The sequence below is a fragment of the Panthera onca genome, chromosome B2 (assembly GCF_046562875.1).
Source record: "Panthera onca isolate mPanOnc1 chromosome B2, mPanOnc1 haplotype 2, whole genome shotgun sequence".
NCBI lineage: Eukaryota > Metazoa > Chordata > Mammalia > Carnivora > Felidae > Panthera > Panthera onca.
The window spans coordinates 35,808,399-35,826,403 of NC_138343.1; the positions used below are offsets into that span (position 1 = coordinate 35,808,399).

Consider the following 18,005-nt stretch of genomic DNA (forward strand, 5'->3'; position numbering starts at 1 on the left):
TGATCCTTCTGGTTGCCCTACTATGCTCGGCTTTGCTCAGCCTCCCACTCCTGCCCCTGGTGCTGGGAGCAGAGTTGGGGGGTGGCCGTGTTCGTTGCTCCTGCCCTCACTCCAGCCAACCCTGCCTGATTTGCTGCCCACTGTCACTGTAAGTCTGGTCATTACCATGGCTCTTGCCGCCTACTCACTCTGCCGGGCCTCACCAGCCCTGCTTGCCTCTTGAAGATGGGTTAACTCTGTGGTACCTCCACATGACCACTTCCCTGGTCACCCTTTGCTGCATGGCGTGTGTTTTTGTTTTTTTTTCATGCCACAATTACAGGCAGTGACCGTGACTGGAGGGCAAGAAAGTGTGTTTGGTGGGCACGGTGGACTGGTAGTGCAAGGCCTAAGCCCTGGAAATGGCTCCCAGAATAGTTTTGGCTTTTACATGCTTCCTCCTGTCTCCTTATTCCCCACTTAAGCTGGGGACTCACCTTCGCAGCCCTGCCTTCCCTCTCCTTTCTGAGTTCTAAGCTGAACACTTCCCCTTGAACATCTTTTCTTCCTTGATTCCCGAGTGCCACCCCCACTGCCCTCCAGCTGCAGTCAGACCATGACATTTACTCAGCAGACAGAAGCAGCCTGGCTGTTCTTTATTGCCTCTCCCTTGGGCTGAGAGGGGAATCAGCACAAAGTCCTTCTGGAGACCCAGGCCCCACAGCAGGACCAGGAGTGAAGAGGGGCTGGGCTGGCAGCCCTGATCCAGTGTCGGGGTCGGGGAGAAATACGCCTGTACCTTGGTTGTCTTGAGGCTTGAAGGGCCTGCTTGGTTGTGACCAGGGGGCCAAGGAGGAACCCCGTGCTGACTCTGGAGAAGTCTCAGGCTCACATGGTCCAGTAGGTGTAGATGAGGGTCAGGAGAATAAAGATGGCCACAGAGAGCAGCATGTTCTTCCGGTTCTCCTGCCGAAGCAACTTTAACTCCTTCTCTGGGAGGAAACAGGAGTGGACAGGTAGTTTGGGCCCATATGCTACTCTCCTCTGTCTGCTTCTCTCACAAATGGGCACATACATTGCTCTGAGGGGCAGACGTGTTCCTTCCCAGCTTCTCCACTTCCTTATCTCTAAAAATGACTGTCCTTGATCTGCCCAGATTCTCACAACCTTTTGGCTACAGATCCTGGCCCAAAGGAATCCCACCACGCAATGCTGCTCAGCCGTTTCTCTTCAAACGCAGTGAAAGTTGAGGATGGAGTGTGTGAGGGGGTTATCAAAAAGGCCACACCTGAAAGCCAAGCTAGGTGTTGGCATGGCATCACCAGGTGAGTCCTTTGGGCTGGGGGTGGGGGCTACGTGGTGCTCATCCTTTCAGGTGTTCTCATCTGGCCAACTAGAGACTCGGGGTAGCTGGGACTTTTGGGGCCTGACGCTGGAGCGGGTACAGGGTGGGGCCACGCCATCAGGGCTTCCAGTCCTGCCCCCTGCTGGACACCCAGCTAAGCAGGAACCAGGGACACTAAGAGAAAGCAGTTTGTACCCACAAGGTGGTTGGGCTCGCCTCTAGAGGAGGCCAGTCCTATGGCCACACTGAATCCATTCATCCCCTCGTGTGACATGCAGGTGGGTGGTACTGAGGTACCGTACCTCTCAGGGAAATGGGGTTGATGCTGTGGCTGTAAAAATTGCTAGGCTTAAGGGGCACCTGGCTAGTTCACTTAAGTGTCTGACTTCGGCTCAGGTCATGATTTCACAGTTTGTGAGTTCAAGCTCTGCATCTTGCGCTGTTAGCGCAGAGCCGGCTTCAGATCCTCTGTCTTCCTTTCTCTGACCTTCCCCGGCTCACTCTCTGTCTCTCAAAAATAAACATTAAAAAAAAAAAATTGCTGGGCTTGAGGCAAAATGGATATCCCACTCCTACTTGCATAAAAGAGTGGGTATGTACCTGTAAATCAGCGCTGGGCAGGCCAGACTGAGATTGGGGCCCACGCAGGGGTGTGTATGTGCTTACAGTGTTGATTCAAACTGGTCCCTCTGGGAGGTTCCCTGTCACCTGGACTGTTCTGGGGCTGATTCTTGGCCAGGTCTGGTCTCTCGGGGAGGACAGAACAGAGAAGTCTGATGAGCCTCTGTAGACCATGTTCCTCTGAGGTTGGCTGGGGCAGGGTGGGGGTAGGGGTGGTACCAGCCACCTTCCCGCTCTGCACCCTACCTGGTTCTACCTGGCTCTGCCCCCAGCGCCCAGAAGGTGGCAGCATTGCTCCACCCATAGTAGCCCTTCCTGCTGCCCAAGTGGGAGGTTCATCCTGGGATGGAATGGAGGGGAAGGGGGCGGGGGGGGGGTGGTTCGGAGAACAGATGTCCCAAGTCTGGGTGGATATGAGAGTCTCTTTTGAACCTGACTGCAGCCATTCCCCTTCATCCCACAGAGGAAGAAGAGGCCCGTAGGCCTCTCCATCTCCCCTGGAACAAAGAAACAAACCTGCTCTCCTTCCAGGCTGCTGGGCCTACAGTGGGTTCCTACAGCCTCGGTGGAGGAGCAGGGGGGGATGGCTCCCTCCCAAAGAACCCTCTCGATCCCCATCACCCGGTGGGCTCCCTGGGCCTGGAGGATGGGGCTGGTAAAGGAAGGGAACTTTCTTACCATAGTTAGAGGCTTTGTTCATCAGGCTGTTTTTCTCCTTCTCCAGAGACTTCCTGTAAGGGGAGAAGGAGTATTATGGCTCAAGCCCTTTTCCTTCCCATCTGAGGGGCAGCTGGCACACCGGGGCAGGATGGACAAGGAGCCCAAATCTCCAGCGGCAAGGAGTAGGGCAAATGGAAGCTCAGGGCCAGGTCCCCAGGATGAGAATGAGGGGCCAAGGGCAGATGCCTTACCTGGCCTCTGGGCTCAGCTCCGTCCCACAGAGCCTGGAGTTTACAGCTTCCAGGTCTTTCCGACACTGTGACAGCTTCTCCTCCAGCCCATCGATCTGAAACACACAGCACATGGGCAGATAGAGATGGGTGACAGAGCCTTTCAACTTTCAAAACAGTTGGGGTCCTCGGATGGGGAGGAAGGGGCCTCTAGGAGTCTTCCTGGACGGCACCCCGTCCCCCCAGCATCTTTGTTTTGCCGTCCTCTACCTCCACACAGTGCAGCCTGAGCCCCACTGCAGACAGCTATGGGTGTGGTGCGGTTCCCACAGTTGCCCTGCTTCTCTGGACCAGGCATGGGTGGGGGGCCGTCGGGAGCAATCTCCCTGTCTTCCCAGGACGCATGCCGGCCAGGCTGACAGAAGTGACCTGAGACAGTCCTGGTCTAGGAGGGAACAAGGCACTGCTATGGGAGGCCCTGCCTTTCCCCAGCACTCCACACACATGAGGGATGGGGATTAGACATATAGGGGCCAAGAAGCAGAGGTATTTCTTGCGTTGACACACTTAAAGTAGTTTTAAGTTGTAAGAATATATATATATATTTTCCCATGAGAATCAATAAAAATCACGGACTGTAAAAAAACACAGCTCAAAAACTTGTTTCTGACTTGGTTCTTGTGCAAAAACATTGCCTATCATCAAGGTAGCTGTTGCTTGTGGGGCAAAGTAGCTAAGCTCCTCAAAGGCTGGCTGACAAAGGTATCAGTTTCCCCCCCCCCCCTTTTTTTTTTAAATTTATTATAGTTTCAGAGTCATGTTCTTGGGGAAATAATGTGAGTTGTAGGAAAATGTTTTCTAAAATACTGGACTGGATCGTTCAAGCCTGATTCCTGGTATCATGTATGTGGCTTTGAAAGTTCATCTCTGTCCATCTGTCTCCAGGTGTCTAATCTGCCAACTCTCTGGGCCCAGGTCTGTTCCTGTACTTCTGCCCTGCTGGAGGCAGCCTAGATCTCGGTCAGTGGGAAGATTCAGAGGGCCCAGTGTCCCTCAGTGGCAGGTGACTGAATAGTGCCTGGGGTCCCATGATGCTCAATTTTCCATCACATCCCTGGAGAGGGATAGCAAATATGACCTCTATATGGGAGGCTGGGATCCCCAAAGGGAAGGACTTTTTCGAGGAGTCAGACTGGAGCACCCCTCTCCTTAACTGGTCTCAGCCAGTTCTCTATCCAGTTCCTCCCGGAGAGGCCCCTGCAGAGACAGTGATCAATGATTACAAGTGCAGATCCCAGAGTCCCAGGCAGGTGTTCTGAGGCCTGTGTTAGGAGAGATGTACTTGAAGCCTTCTGCCCCTCTCCCTGGCCAGCACCCATCCCAGCCACTTCTGGGTCAGCCACTTTGCCTTGTCCCAACGCCTAGCTCTAGACATACCATCTATTCCCTTCCCTACAGCCTCAGCCACCTGCCAACTGCAGCTCCAGAGGCAAGGCCCTGTGGGAGGGAGCAACTGAAGAGCCCTGAGTTGATTGCCTGGTTAATTGTGTCATTTCTCTGCTAATGGGCACCAAAGGAAGGACTGTCCTGGGGAACAGCCCCAGCCACGAGCTGGGGCCTGTGCCTTGGGAGGCCGAAGGCTATCCTGGAACCTGCACTACAGGGAAATAAGCACTGGGCAGTCAGGCTCGGAACAGCAAGAGCGTGACGTGATGGTCAGTGGAGCTGAACGAGAACAGCAGGTGGTGTAGGCCGCCACGCAGCCCCCTCTTCCAGCAGCACCCTCAACACACACAGCCCAGCTCCTGGGGCCCTGAGACTTGCTGTTTCCATCCCATGGTGTGCAAACCACAATCAGGGCACCAAATTCCACGCTAGGTCCCAAAGCTTAGTTCTTGAAGTGCTACCCCCTCCACAGGCCTTCTCTACTGCCCTTGACTGGAGCAGTATCACTTCCTTCCCTTGGCTCTCCTAAGGCTGACTGCACACGATGTCATCCCAGCTACGGGTGTCTAAACCTCACCTTCCTATACTCTGGGAACCCCTAGGGCAGATGTTGTAAACTTGTACCCCAGGGATCAAGTCTAGCCCAGACTGGCCCATTCCACTTGTAAATGTGACTGCCCGGCTCCTAAGGATACCTGACTTTGTAGCTCCTATCCTAGAATGGCGGCCGTCTGTCTCCCCTTTGTGATCACCACAAAGCCTGTCCTGCTGCAGTCTTTGTGTTTGTAGCCACGGAGGAAGGACTGCAGTTGAACGTGGATGGGGCTGAGGGGCTACAGATACATCTAGGCCTCATGTAGAAACTAGAGCCTGAAACCCTCCCTTAGAGCTCACTCTTGCGTCAGATGTCTTCCTGCCACTCCTTGGGCCAAGTCCTGGTTCAAATGTCCCCAAGCAGGCTCGGTATTTCCACGCCTAAACATCTCTGGAAGGCTACCGGGTGCCCAAACAAGTGGTAATTGGCCCAGAACAAGACCGGGAACTCACGCTAAGCAAAATCGTTAAATTGAGGTTGGCAAACCACAAGTGGCCAAGCCAATCTGCTGTCGTGCTCTGGGCAGGGCGTGTGGAGCTGGCAGTAGGAGGCCTTTATCTGAACAAGCCCAATTTATCTGCAGTTCCACTGAATATCCCCACTTTCATTTACCACTTTTTAATGACGCTTAAACGGACGAACACAAATCAAGGTTTTAGGGACTCAAGTTCTAACCTCCCTCTATGAATATTTATGTCCTGCTGACAGCTCTCTCTGATTCCCTTCTAAATAGCAAGTTCCCCCCCCTTTTTTTTATAACCCAGCTGCTTGATGTGGGCCGAGTGAGGGGAGGCTGAGACTGTCAGGAAGCTCTTCAGTAGGCCACAAACCTGTCCTCAGTAGGTGACTCTGCTGGCAACCACCCTGCAGCATTTGCTGAAGCAGGAGGCAGCTTTCAAGCAGCTTAATAATGGGTGCAAAGATCCAGGGTGACCTGGCTGCAGAGAAGGCAGGGAGGGAAGGTCAGGACGCAGCTTTTAGTTATGACTGGGGTCAGGAGTGGTGGCTACAGAGTGGGACTGACTCAAGATGGGCCCCGAAGTGGGGGAGAGGACCTAGAAAGTGGGCCTTAAAGGAAGCCTCTCATTGGGTTTTCAGTCAACTCACAATGACACTCTCAAGGTGGATTATTCACCTTGCAGATTCCCCAGTGCAAATCTATAATCCTTGGTTAGCTTTCTCTCTGCTGCCAGGCTAAAGGCAATAGAGGACAATACAGCCAGGACAAGAGAGAGGACAACAGGGTGAGGACCAGAATAAAGAGATGAATGTCAAGCAGATTCTAGAAACATAGGGTCAGAGCTGGACAAGCAGTTGGGAGTCCAAGTGCCCAGAAACCTGAAATTGTGGTTCCTGAAAAGTGTGGTAGTCAGGAGTGTGGGCTGTGATCAGGTGCCTCAGCTGACTGCTCACTTGCCCTCTAAAGGACTTCCTTAATTCTGCACCTATTATTCATGTGCAAAACAAAGTTAATGTTTCATATTTCAAAAACTGTTGTCAGAATAAGAGGCAATACATGTAAGGTGCTTAGAATAGTGCCTAAAAGTTAAAGAAGTGTGTGCTATCACTATTAGCAGAGAATGGCTTTCACTGGATCTTCGGAGAACAAAAAGGAAAGGGAGTTAATGTGAGGTGAGAGTAAGAGGAGGAGACAGAAGTGGGTGGGGTGTGTGATGGAGAGGAATCTCCACTCCTCACTGGCTGGCAGCAGTGGGAAGGGGAGACCCTCTAGCTGGGATATGGCCATCCTCTGGGTCTGTGGTGGGGTTCGGTGGGGCGGGGGGGGGGGGGGCCTGCAGCACAGACCATCAAAACAGCACTGCCTCTAAAGGCTGGCCCACCACGCTGGCTTAGGACACAGCATGCTGGGAACCTCATGTTCCTGTCTGAGGATGAAGCTGGAAGCGTGGGGCTCTGGAGCCAGCACCAGCCTGCTGAGGCTGGGCCCAAGGATGAGGCCAGAGCAGTGCCTAAGGGCAGAACAGATTCAGGTGTGGTGTGGGCACAGATGGGCCTCTGAGGAGACATGAAATGGCAGGCGGACCCTGGCAGTTGGAGACCGTGTTTGGCCACACCATGGGCCTGGCATCCAGTTAAGCCGACAGCAGGAATGTGAAGCCCCGGGACTAAGAAAGGGACTGTCAAAGAGACTGGACTGACTCAAATAGGAAGAGAAGGTTACACTCTGGAGGCCATAGTGTCTCCTAGGACTCCTGCCCAATGGACGATACAGGGTCAACTGGCAAGAAGAGCACGGCTGGCCCGAGGCAAGCTCAGGTACTGGGGCTTTTCTGGAGCTAAAGGGGACAACATTGCTGGCTGTGACTGTCACAGGCAAAGTGGTAACAGCCAGGGGGGACTCAGACAAGGCACTCATTTAGACACAGTGTGGGAGCACAGAGTGGATACTGATGTAAAATTACATTAAAAAATACCAAGGGGCGCCTGGGTGGCTGAGGTGGTTAAGTGTCTGACTCCTGATTTCAGCTCAGATCATGTATGATCTCACAATTCGTGAGACTGAACCCCGTGTGGGGCTCCGTGCTGGGCGAGGCGCCTGCCTGGAATTTTCTCTCTCTGCCCTTCTCCTCGCATGTGTGTTCCCTCTCAAAATAAACATTTAAAAAATGCATTACGTTTATATTCAGAAGACCAAGTGTCCATTTTCATACAGGGAAAAAGAATATTGTAAGTCTTTGAGATGACGGTCAGCCAGTGAAGCACAGATATAAAGGCACACCAGAAGTCAGAAAGGTGGCGGTGTGAGCTATCATTAGCTGTGACCTCTGGCACTTCACGCAGAGTTGAGGACCTGGAAGGTGTGAAAACCTGTGTGCAGCAGTTCAGTGGACAGAGAAGTAGGTGGGGAGTGTGCAGGGTGTCCTGGTAGCAAAGTCTGTTCTTATCCCCGAGACGAGACCATGGGGACTATGGGTCTGAGCCCAGGCAGGAAGATGCAGAGGAGGAGGGAAAAAGAAGTATGTAAGGTAGGGAGGCAGAAGGATACAGGAAGGAGTTGAAGGTCCCAGAGGCGGTCCTGGAACCAGGGTCCAGGAAGGGTGTACTTGAACAAGAAAGCCCACAAGTGATTCCATTGCCATCAGGATGAGAACCGCTGTCTTTCTGATGCCCCAAACATGGATTGGGGCATCAGAGCCCAGAGCCTGGGGGGCACCTTCGAGAGCGGGCAGAGGAGCAGGCTCAGTGAGAAGTTTAGGACCAGGGATTCTCCACAGAGCGGGGGATGTTTCCTGCACAACAAGGTGAAGATCTGAAGTCAGCCCAGCAGTCAAGGTCAGCAGAGACCAAGTGGGGCCACTGATCCTGTTGGCAGGTGCCAAGGGAAGAAAGGGCTTCTTCGTTTCCAGTCCTTGGGGGGCAGAGTTCCTGCAGCCTCTTCCTCAAGTGCCCTTCAGATGCGGCTGAGTGCCGTGTGCTCTGTGTGCCGCCCCGGCAGTTCAGGAGCCCTGAGCCAGCTAAGAAAAGCCCCTCTGCCACCTGACTTGGGGAATAACACCTTATTCTCAGAGCTTTCGGGAAGTCTCCCTGGGGTCCTATAACGCCATAAAACCACTGTGTTAAGAGAAACTGTAAAATTTGTCTGAAATCCCGTGAGGCACTTTTTTCAGGAGTGTGGAGCCTCCTGGAATCGAAACCCTGAATAAAGCCTCTTTGGGGACGGTGAACCCGGGTGCCAGCTCACGCATGGGTAACTGCCCAGCACGCTGGTCGGGTCAGGCCCCGCAGGGGTGGGGGAGCAGCCCCAGGTCTGGCTGCTGCTGGGCCCTGTGCACAGCTCATATTCTGCTGACAAGCTTGAGCCACAGGCTGCCGCTTCTCTGCTGCAGGTGTTCCTACTGAAGGTGGCTGAATGGTGCTCCCATGAGCATCTTGATGGCCTGGGAGGTGACTCCCTGCCTACCCCAAACCACCGTCTAGGGCCAGGCTTTCTTCTGGGAAAGGGCAGAAAGCACCCTCAGGGCTTAGCTCTGGGTTACAATGCAGATCACTCTACTTTCCGGTTTGGGAAGTTATTTCTGGTTTTCCCAGTCTTGCTCTCAAGAGCTTCTGGCCAGTGACTGACAGAAATTGCCAGAATAGGTTAACCTCCGAAGTCAGACAGTGGTCACAGGGCATATCCCACACCTGCCTGGCCAGGTACTTGCTAATAGAGAGCATGGTGTCAGGGTATTAGATGGCACAGCATGAGTCAAAGCAGCTTCTGGAAGCCGAAAGTCCATGCAAAACTAAATCACACTACCAGTAGCAGCCAACACTTCTATAGCATGAGCTATATTCCAGGTTGTTCTGAGCACTTCACTCACGGAATGCTTACGATAACCCTATGAGGTGGTCCCCCCTGCTCAGTGGTCCCCCCTGTCTGCTGGGAACACGCTCCAAGGCCCCCAGTGGATGCCTGAAACCACAGATACTACTGAACCCTATATATATACATATATGGTGTTTTTTCCTATCCGCACATACCTATGATAAAGTTTAATTTATAAACTAGGCACAGTAAGAGATTAACAATAATAGTAAAACTATAATAAAAGTTATGTGAATGGAGTCTCTTTCTCAAACTATCTTACTGTATGTACTGTATTCACCTTTCCTGTGATATGAGATGACAAAATGCCTACGTGATGAGAATGATATGAAGTGAATGACGCAGGCTTTGCAAGGGAGCATTGACCTGCCTGCCACCTTTTGACAATATGTCAGGGGGAGGATCATCTGCTTCCAGACCGAGTTGGCCGCAGGTAACTGACATCACGGGTAAGGGGGATCTCCTGTATTCGCCTTTTGCAGATGAGGAAACTAAGGTCATGGAAATGAAGCCATTTGTCCAGGGCTACCCATAGGGGAACTGCGCAGTCCGAGTCTGTGCTGTTAGCTGCCCCCCCCCAACCCCCAACAAAGAAAGCAGAGAGCTACCAGCCCGAAGCCACTCAGCTCCTGGGCGTAACCTCCGCTCCTTGTACCCCAGGCTAGGCAGTCTGAGATGGCTTCGTATATGCTACCGATGTTGGCATCAGCTCTGCAAGGAAGGGACTGTCCCTGTTGTAGAGGGGAGCAAACTCCCGGTGGGGAGATTTTAAGGTCATGTAACTGGGAAGTGGCAGAATTGGGGATCTGAATCTGAGTTTTTCTGCTTCAGAGCTTATGCTCCTTCCAATACTGCAAGCTCTTTCTCCAAAATCCCTCATGAAAACATTCATGACAAAGAAGGGTTCTGGGGAACAAAGTCATCCCACATCCCAGTCGAAGCCAATCTAAGCTTGTTGATCTGGCTTCAACAGATTCTCTACTCTGAATAATCTTGTACGAGGGCTTTGCTTGGTCTCTGTCCACGGAACAGATACTCTCGGTGAGGGAAGAACCTGACTGCAATCTGCTTGGAGACAGTAAGACAGGAGCAGAGCGCCTGTCCTCATGTTAAAGGCAATTACCCCCGCCCCCACCTTCCAGCTTCTTCAACATCCCTGGCACCCTCCCCCAGATTGCCTAAACTGCCACAGCACCCTCCAAAATTCACACAAAAAGACCCAGTTTCGAGAAGGAAAAGGTGGTCTAGTTAGCCCTGACAAGTCCTTCTTTCCCCAGTGGGGGGCAAGGCCTTTCTTTTCACCTGCCAATTTACAGCCCTGAAGAGGGTGTCAGTGGCTTCACCTCCAGCCCCAGTGGCCCGGGAACTGGATTTCTGGAATCATTTTCACACATCAGGGAGGCCCTGGGACATTTATTATAATGGGTAAAGAGGCCAGAACACCTGCACAGATGGTCTCTGGCAAGAGCACTGGGGCTTTCCATCTGAGGCCGTCAGACCACACAGCCAAGTCACATGGGGGTCACGGGCCTCGATTTTCTGGGTGACCAGCCTCAAACCCCAAAGGGCCGGTTACCCTGACACCGCTTAAGGGGTGTTTTTCTGTGGAGGTGGCTCAGAAAACAAAAACCTCACCCATGGCTCCCCAAATCATCAGAAGTTTCTCTCCCAGGCTGAGCAGATGAAGACAGTAAACGCTCCGAGTTTTTAATCAACAAACAACTTCCAGGAAAAGCAGACAGCCAAAGGGCTTGTCATTTCTCTGGAGAATCGCCCCCCACCCTGGGTCAGGATCACGAGGGGCCCTGCCGAAGCACACGGCAGCTCTGAGATCCCGCGAGACCTTCTGGCGTGCCGAGCAGCTCTGCGAGGAGAGCCACGTCAGTCCCGGCCTGAGGCCTTCAGCTGTCCCCAGGCCAGAACGCTGTTTGGGGTTTGTTTTCCCTTCTTTCCCCCAATATATGTTTTTTGATAAATTAGCAAAAGCTTCTTCATCGCTGAAAGGCTCAAAGCACTGTTCAAGAACTGGCATCCACCCCATGCCTTATGAATTCATTAATTAAGATGCTGGCAAACAGCCACTCCACACATGCTGACATCCAGCCGTGTTAGGTAATGAGGTTTTAGTCTCCTGACCCCCGTCAAGTGGAACGGAGCCAGACACGGGCTGCCGAGAGAAATCACCTGCCCAACGGCAACCTGTCGCTTGCGCCTGGCAGCAGGTGAGGCTCATTTAATGGTCAGTGGCCCTTGAACAGTCTCCGCACGCCATGAGCCTCTCTCCCGGCCCCTGGATGGGAGGCATCCAGCTGCCTGCCCCACCGTGGCCTCCTAACCTCTGACCAGTGAACCACTCAATGGGGCCCAGACGTCAGGGGCGCGGGTTCAAGTGCTTCCTCCAGCCACTCAAGCCAATTCAGTAAATATATATTGATGATCCACTAAGCTGCTGCTTCCCCTTGTCTCAGAAAACCGGTAGGTTCCCCTTAGCCTTGTACACAGCCTATCCCAGTACTGTGTCTTCACCTTTGTGCCGCAGGAGGTAATGAAGGGAGCGTGACCGCAGGCAGGTTGACCTGCGCGCAGGACTAGGGCAATTGGAGGCTCCTCACCCCTCCCCTGACCTTGGAATGTACGTTCTGCCCACTGTTCCCACAGTGGGAGCTGTTCTAAGGACATAGCCTTGAGAGACCAATGTGTTGTGGAGACCATCTGGACAGCATACATGACTGAACCCAGTTAAGGCCTCTATACAAACTTAAGATTTGGCAGGCGGGTGTGGAGGTCTACTCACCACCCAAGACAAGCCTCATATGTGAATTCCCTTGCTTATCAATTTTTTTAATGTTTTTATTTATTTTTGAGAGACAGAAAGAGAGAGAGAGAGAGAGAGCGTGAGCAGGGGTGGGGCAGAGAGGGAGACACAGAATCCGAAGCAGGCTCCAGGCTCTGAGCTGTCAGCACAGGGCTCAAACTCATGGACTGCGAGATCACCCAAATCGGGTGCTCAACCCACTAAACCACCCAGGCGCCCCTGTTCCCTTGCTTATTAAACCTGCCACCTACCAGTCTGGAGTGGCCTGCCCTTTCTTGGGTCTCTCTCTGCCCTCCAGGTCAGGGGGCTGTTTGCAAACCAACAACTTGGTGCTTCTGCCCCTCTATGCCTGCTGGGAGTTTACAGCAGTGGCTTATCATCGAACAAATAATTACAATGTCAAGGTTCTTTCCTCCTGGTGCTCATCCTGCGTAGGCCATTTTCTCCCCTCAATTTACCAACTCTCCTTACTCCTCAGTGATCCTGACCTCTTTTTCTGGTAAGGATTCCAGTGAATTCTAATGACTCCCATTAACTTTTCTTCCCTATAGCAGATACTATTAGTTGGCCAACCCAACACTGATTCCCAAACCCCTCTTCCTCTGCCCACCTCCATTACAGAGGTTAGAAAAGCTCAACAGGTGCTTTCCCAGACTCACTGCAGCTAGGGGTGGTCATGATCCAGTTCTGGCCAATGAGATGTTCCAGAAGTCAGCTGGAAGACTCCTGGGACAGTTTATGCGTTGCTGATAAAAGGGAGAGTGTTGTAGTTCCTTTATCCTTCTTCCTGACTTAAAAGTTGGATATGATGACTGGAGCTGTGGCAGCTACCTTGTGACTATGAGGAAATAGCTAAGAGAATGCAGAAATACCAGCCCTTGACTTAGCTGAGCTTTTGAACCAATAAATGCCAGGGGACATTTACCTCCAAATTTGTTAGAGAGAAAAAAGTATATTCCTATTTACTTAGGCCATATAGGTCAGTTTCCTGTACCTTGTAGCAAAAAGTTTCCAAACTGACAGATTTTTGTACTGGGGACCAGATCTAAGCCAGTTATCTCCCTTAAGATGTCAGCTAGGACACCACACATCTCTTAAGACCCACTGGCTGTTGAAACATCTAAAGACACCAACCTAAATGGACGGTGTAGCTACAAAAGAAAAGTACAGTGACCAACAGCTCATTACTGTCAGACATTAAAAAAAAACAGAAACAGGTTTTGTATCAGCCCAAATCCTATCAGTTTAGACTGAAACGCCACCTTTCCCTCCTTCCACACATTAAAATCAATCTCATCTGAATGCTCTCTCATTATGCAGAATTAACTCTCAGAAGCTAAAACTCATAGCCAGTCTTTTCCAACTCTGAGATCTTGGAAAGTAGCAAATGGGTTGGACAAAAAGACCTTAAGAAGAGACACAAGCAGAGGCGGCTAGGAGGTGTCTTGGTTGTCCTGGGAGGTGACTGCCTGGTACAGCCCAGTACAGCTGGCCCAAGCCAGTCTTCGGGTGAGAACCACCAAGCAGGCAGTGGTAATTGGTTCATTACAACAAGCGGAGACTGTTTGCAGGTGCTGAGATCACTCACTTGTGGGGGTTTTACTGCACTCGTCAGATTAACAAACATTTTGATTAAATCACCACTTCACTGGCTCTGAGCACATGACTTTTAATAAGAGGACAATATCCCCTGCTACTGAATATCAGTGCACATTCAAAACTCAGATCTGCTGAAGGCAACAGAGGAACAGGTGGGGAGACAGCCAGATGCCAAGCTTTTCCTAAGGTGCACAGTTATAGATCTCGAATCTTAGAATATCCAAGCAAAAAGTAACCTTAGAGAACAAGATCACATATGTAAATAAATCAGTATCGACAAGATTAAAAAAAAAAAAGGCGAACGTGACCAGTAAAGACACCAGGAGAGCATATGCCCACCAAATTTGAAACATTTTAGAAACCTGTGTCAGCCAAACAAAAACATCTGTGATCCGTATTGGGATCACGGTCAATGAATTTCTAATCTCCGGTTAAGTTTAAGGCCTTCATGCCACAGAAAAGGCAACTAAAGTCCAAATGTGGGGCCTAAGCCATGATGGAAGGTTGCAAAAGGACTACAAAGGCTACTCGAAAGAGCGCTGTTTGTTGATTATCCACCCTGAGCCAGGCGTGAGCTAGGCATTTCACACATTATGGTCTCATGTGAGCCTCGAAACCACACTTGAGGCAAACTGCAATCTGCAATAGAGACTGCAGGCTGTTCACTAAACACACTAGGCCCTTCTTCCACAGTGATGGGGCTGTAGCTGGGCATGCGGCCTCCTGGCCAATTAATGCATTTCCCAGCGCCCCCTTACAGTTAGGTGAGCTCTGGAGTCTTAGCTCGCATCTTTGCCAACCGAAAGTGGGCGCTCTGGGCCCACGACTCTTAAGACAGTGATGTTTATGCTTCCTCTGCTCTCTTTCCCTGCCAGTGGACACATCAATGGGATGTGACTTAGTTTCATTCATGAGGTGAAATTAAGGCACTGAAGAAGGGCAGAGTCACAAGATGAGAGGAATATGGCAGAACCACTACTGCCCTGGTACTCTAGACCAGGGATTGGTAAACTGTTGGCCTGGGGACCAAATACAGTCCCTGCCTTTTTTCATTAATAAAGTTTTATTGGAACACAGCCACACCCATTAATTCACACATTGTCTATGGCTGCTTTTGTGCTAAGACAGCCTGTCTAAGCATGGTTGATGCTCCTTATTCATGGTAGTTATGTTCTATTACAGTTACTGCCAACAATGAATTAGCAAATACTGAACCAGGTTAGATTCCTGTGAGCCTCTGGTCACAACAGTTTTATCAACTGATCAATACAAAACCTTGGTTTTTGTGTTTCTGTTTAGAGACCTTATTTAATATATATTATTGATTCATTAACATCGAACTCAGAGCCAACAGCACTATAACTCATCTCTGAACAAAGCTTATCTAACATATATTTTCTCTGGAAGGCAAATACAGCCTTCTTGTGCTTTAGGAAAACTAGATAGCACTTGGGTACTACACGTGAGGGCCATTTTAAACAACAAAATCACCAACAAAAAGCACAGAGACACAAAGAACATGGCACTACACAGACCACAAAAAAGACACATGTTTACAGCATAAGATGAAACACGAAGGCAGAGCACTGCTTTGTTCGACCTTAGCTGGGCCTCAGGTGACTCCAATTTTTCACCGGTTTGTGTAGGAATTACTGCAACAGCATCGCAAGTACTGATCTGGGGGTTACGAATACATTTTAGCAAGAAGGCAAATTCACAAATACAGAATCCGTGAATAATTAGGATCAACTATAGTTGCAGCAGAGACATATGGCCCACAAAGCCTAGAAATGTACTATCTGGCCATTTATAGACAACATCTGCCAATCCCTGCTCTGTCCTATTAGAAAAAAATAAACTTTCTGAAGCCACTGAATTTTTGAATTTGTTTCAGCAGCCTATGTCCTAATGCAGGTTATAAAGTCTATGCTCTTCCCACCACACACTGCTACCTCATTTTTCCAATCATATTCTCTTCTGGAGGGAGGTTCACATTTCCATCAACCTTTTTTTTCGTGCCACGTAGGCTAGTATTTCTCAAGAGGTGGTATAAAAAACCTTCTGCATCGGCATGGGTGTGTGCAGCTGGTTAAAAATGGAGCTTCCTGGGGGTGCCTGGCTGGTTCAGCTGGTAAAGCATTTGGCTTTCAATCTCTGGTTCATGAGTTCAAGCCCCCATTGGACACGGAGCCTACTTAAAAAAAAAAAAAAAAAAGCAGATTCTTTGTTGAAAATACACACCCAAGTCCTACTAAATTACTCGGGGTAGAAGACAATTCAACTCTCCATTTTTTTAAAAAAATTTTTTTTAATGTTTATTTATTTTTGAGACAGGGAGAGACAGCATGAACGGGCGAGGGTCAGAGAGAGAGGGAGACACAGAATCTGAAACAGGCTCCAGGCTCTGAGCTGTCAGCACAGAGCCTGGCGCGGGGCTTGAACTCACAGACCAGGAGATCATGACCTGAGCCAAAGTCGGATGCTTAACCGACTGAGCCACCCAGGTGCCCCACAACTCTCCATTTTTACCAGGCTCGACAAATTATTCTTAATACATTCTAAAGTCTGAGAACTACTTACTGGTAGTAAGTTCAGGAAGACTATTACCCTGTATCTATCTCTCTTGCACTGGGACAGTAATCTAGGGAACTGTAACCCAGAAGAAACAAGATGCATTACAGGGCAAATCACCTGTGCTGATTCTCAGCTCCTCCACTGCTTCGACCTGGCCTCAATCTGCAACCTCAGTTTCCCCACCTGTAAAAATCTCACAGGCCCATAGCGAGGACTGAGAACGCAAATGAAGTACAATGTAGCAGTCAGTTGCTCAATATGCCTCAATCTTCTTTCCCTTCCATATGCAGTCAATTATTTTTAAGCTCTTTGGGAACTTCATCATTCCACAATTCTCTACAAAATCCCACAGATCGCCAAAGTAATTTTCAAGCTACAAGCTTCAGCACCCCAGAGGGAAAACTTCCTATCTCAGGAGATATTTAAGCCATTTAGTAATATAGTAAACGGTATGGGCCCCCTCACTTCTGCGGGGGTTCCCTCATCCACAGGCATGCTTTTGGGGTCCCCCTCACCTCCCAGTGCCCGCCCCTTTTACGTCCTCTTCAGTTACACGTTTTCACTACGGCCTCCTTATTTCCGTGTCCCGCCTTCTTTGGGGCTTTCCCTTCACCCCCACGTCTCTTTCCCCCTGGAGGTCCCCTCACTTCTGGTGCCCCCTCGGACTTTCCAACTTGCCTTTCCCTCAGCCCGCCCCTCATCCCCGGGCACCCCCTCGGACTCTCTATGGCCCCTCACGTCCCTCGCCCGAACCCGCGTCACCCTCACTTTCTCCCCTCACCCCTCCTCCAACCTGCAGCCGGGCCGACCCACTTCCCCGCCGCGGGGAGAAGGCAACGAACGACCCGGCCCACCCCCCATTTCTCCCCTCACCTCTAGAGCGACGCCCAGATTCTCCCGCTTCTTTTTGGTCATGTTACTCGCAGGGATCCCCCAGTCATTATTGGACGCACCCACTGGCGGCACCACGCATGAGCAAAAATCGTGCTTCTCCCTCATTGGCCGTGGCGGCGGCGGGGGGCGTGGGGCTGCTGGAGGTCACCATCTTATTGAGGGGCGTGGCCAGCTTGGGGCGGCCATGTTTATGAGGGGCAACCTCTAATTTGAGGTCTCAGGCTAGGGGCGTGGAGAGGATGGCTAGATTGGCCCGTGAGGAGCAATGGCCCACCCTCTAGGGATGGAGTTGCTCCTTTTCTTTCTAGTTCAAAACCATTTCGCATCTTTTTTCACCGCATTCCATTCTATTTCATTTTATTTTGTTGTTTTTTTTTTTTTTTTTTTTGAGAGAGAGAGAGAAAAAGAGAGAGAATCCCAAGCAGCCTCCACACTCAGGCAGAACCCAACGCAGGGCTTGATCCCACGACCCTGGGATCATGACCTGAGCTGAAAAAGAGTTGGATGCTCAACTCACTGAGCACCCAGACACCCGTATTTCATTTTTAAAAAGAGCTGGTGGGAGGTGACTGAGTGGCTTGGTTGGTTAAGCTTCCGACTCTTGATCTCAGCTCAGGTCTTGATCTCAGAGTCGTGAGTTCAAGCCCACATTGGGCTCCATGCTGGGCATGAAGTCTACTTAAAAATAAATAAGTAGGGGCGCCTGGGTGGCTCAGTCGGTTAAGTGTCCAACTTCAGCTCAGGTCATGATCTCACAGTCTGTGAGTTCGAGCCCCGCGTCGGGCTCTGTGCTGACAGCTCAGAGCCTGGAGCCTGCTGTGGATTCTGTGTCTCCCTCTCTCTCTGCCCCTCCCCTGCTCATTCTCTGTCTCAAAAAAAAAAAAAAAAAAAAAAGTAAAAAAATTAAAAAAAAGTAA

The 18,005-nt window shown here is 50.7% G+C and overlaps 1 protein-coding gene across 1 annotated transcript; it reads right to left on the minus strand.

The window, feature by feature from the left end:
* Positions 1-601: 601 nt before the first annotated feature.
* CCDC167 (coiled-coil domain containing 167) lies at positions 602-17,161 on the minus strand. Its single transcript, XM_060615383.2, has 4 exons — positions 17,068-17,161; positions 2,857-2,951; positions 2,624-2,676; positions 602-971 (listed from the first exon to the last, which is right to left on the minus strand). Exons 1-4 carry the CDS (start codon positions 17,107-17,109, stop codon positions 868-870), a joined length of 294 nt encoding a protein of 97 aa, XP_060471366.2. The 5' UTR covers positions 17,110-17,161; the 3' UTR covers positions 602-867.
* Positions 17,162-18,005: the final 844 nt, after the last annotated feature.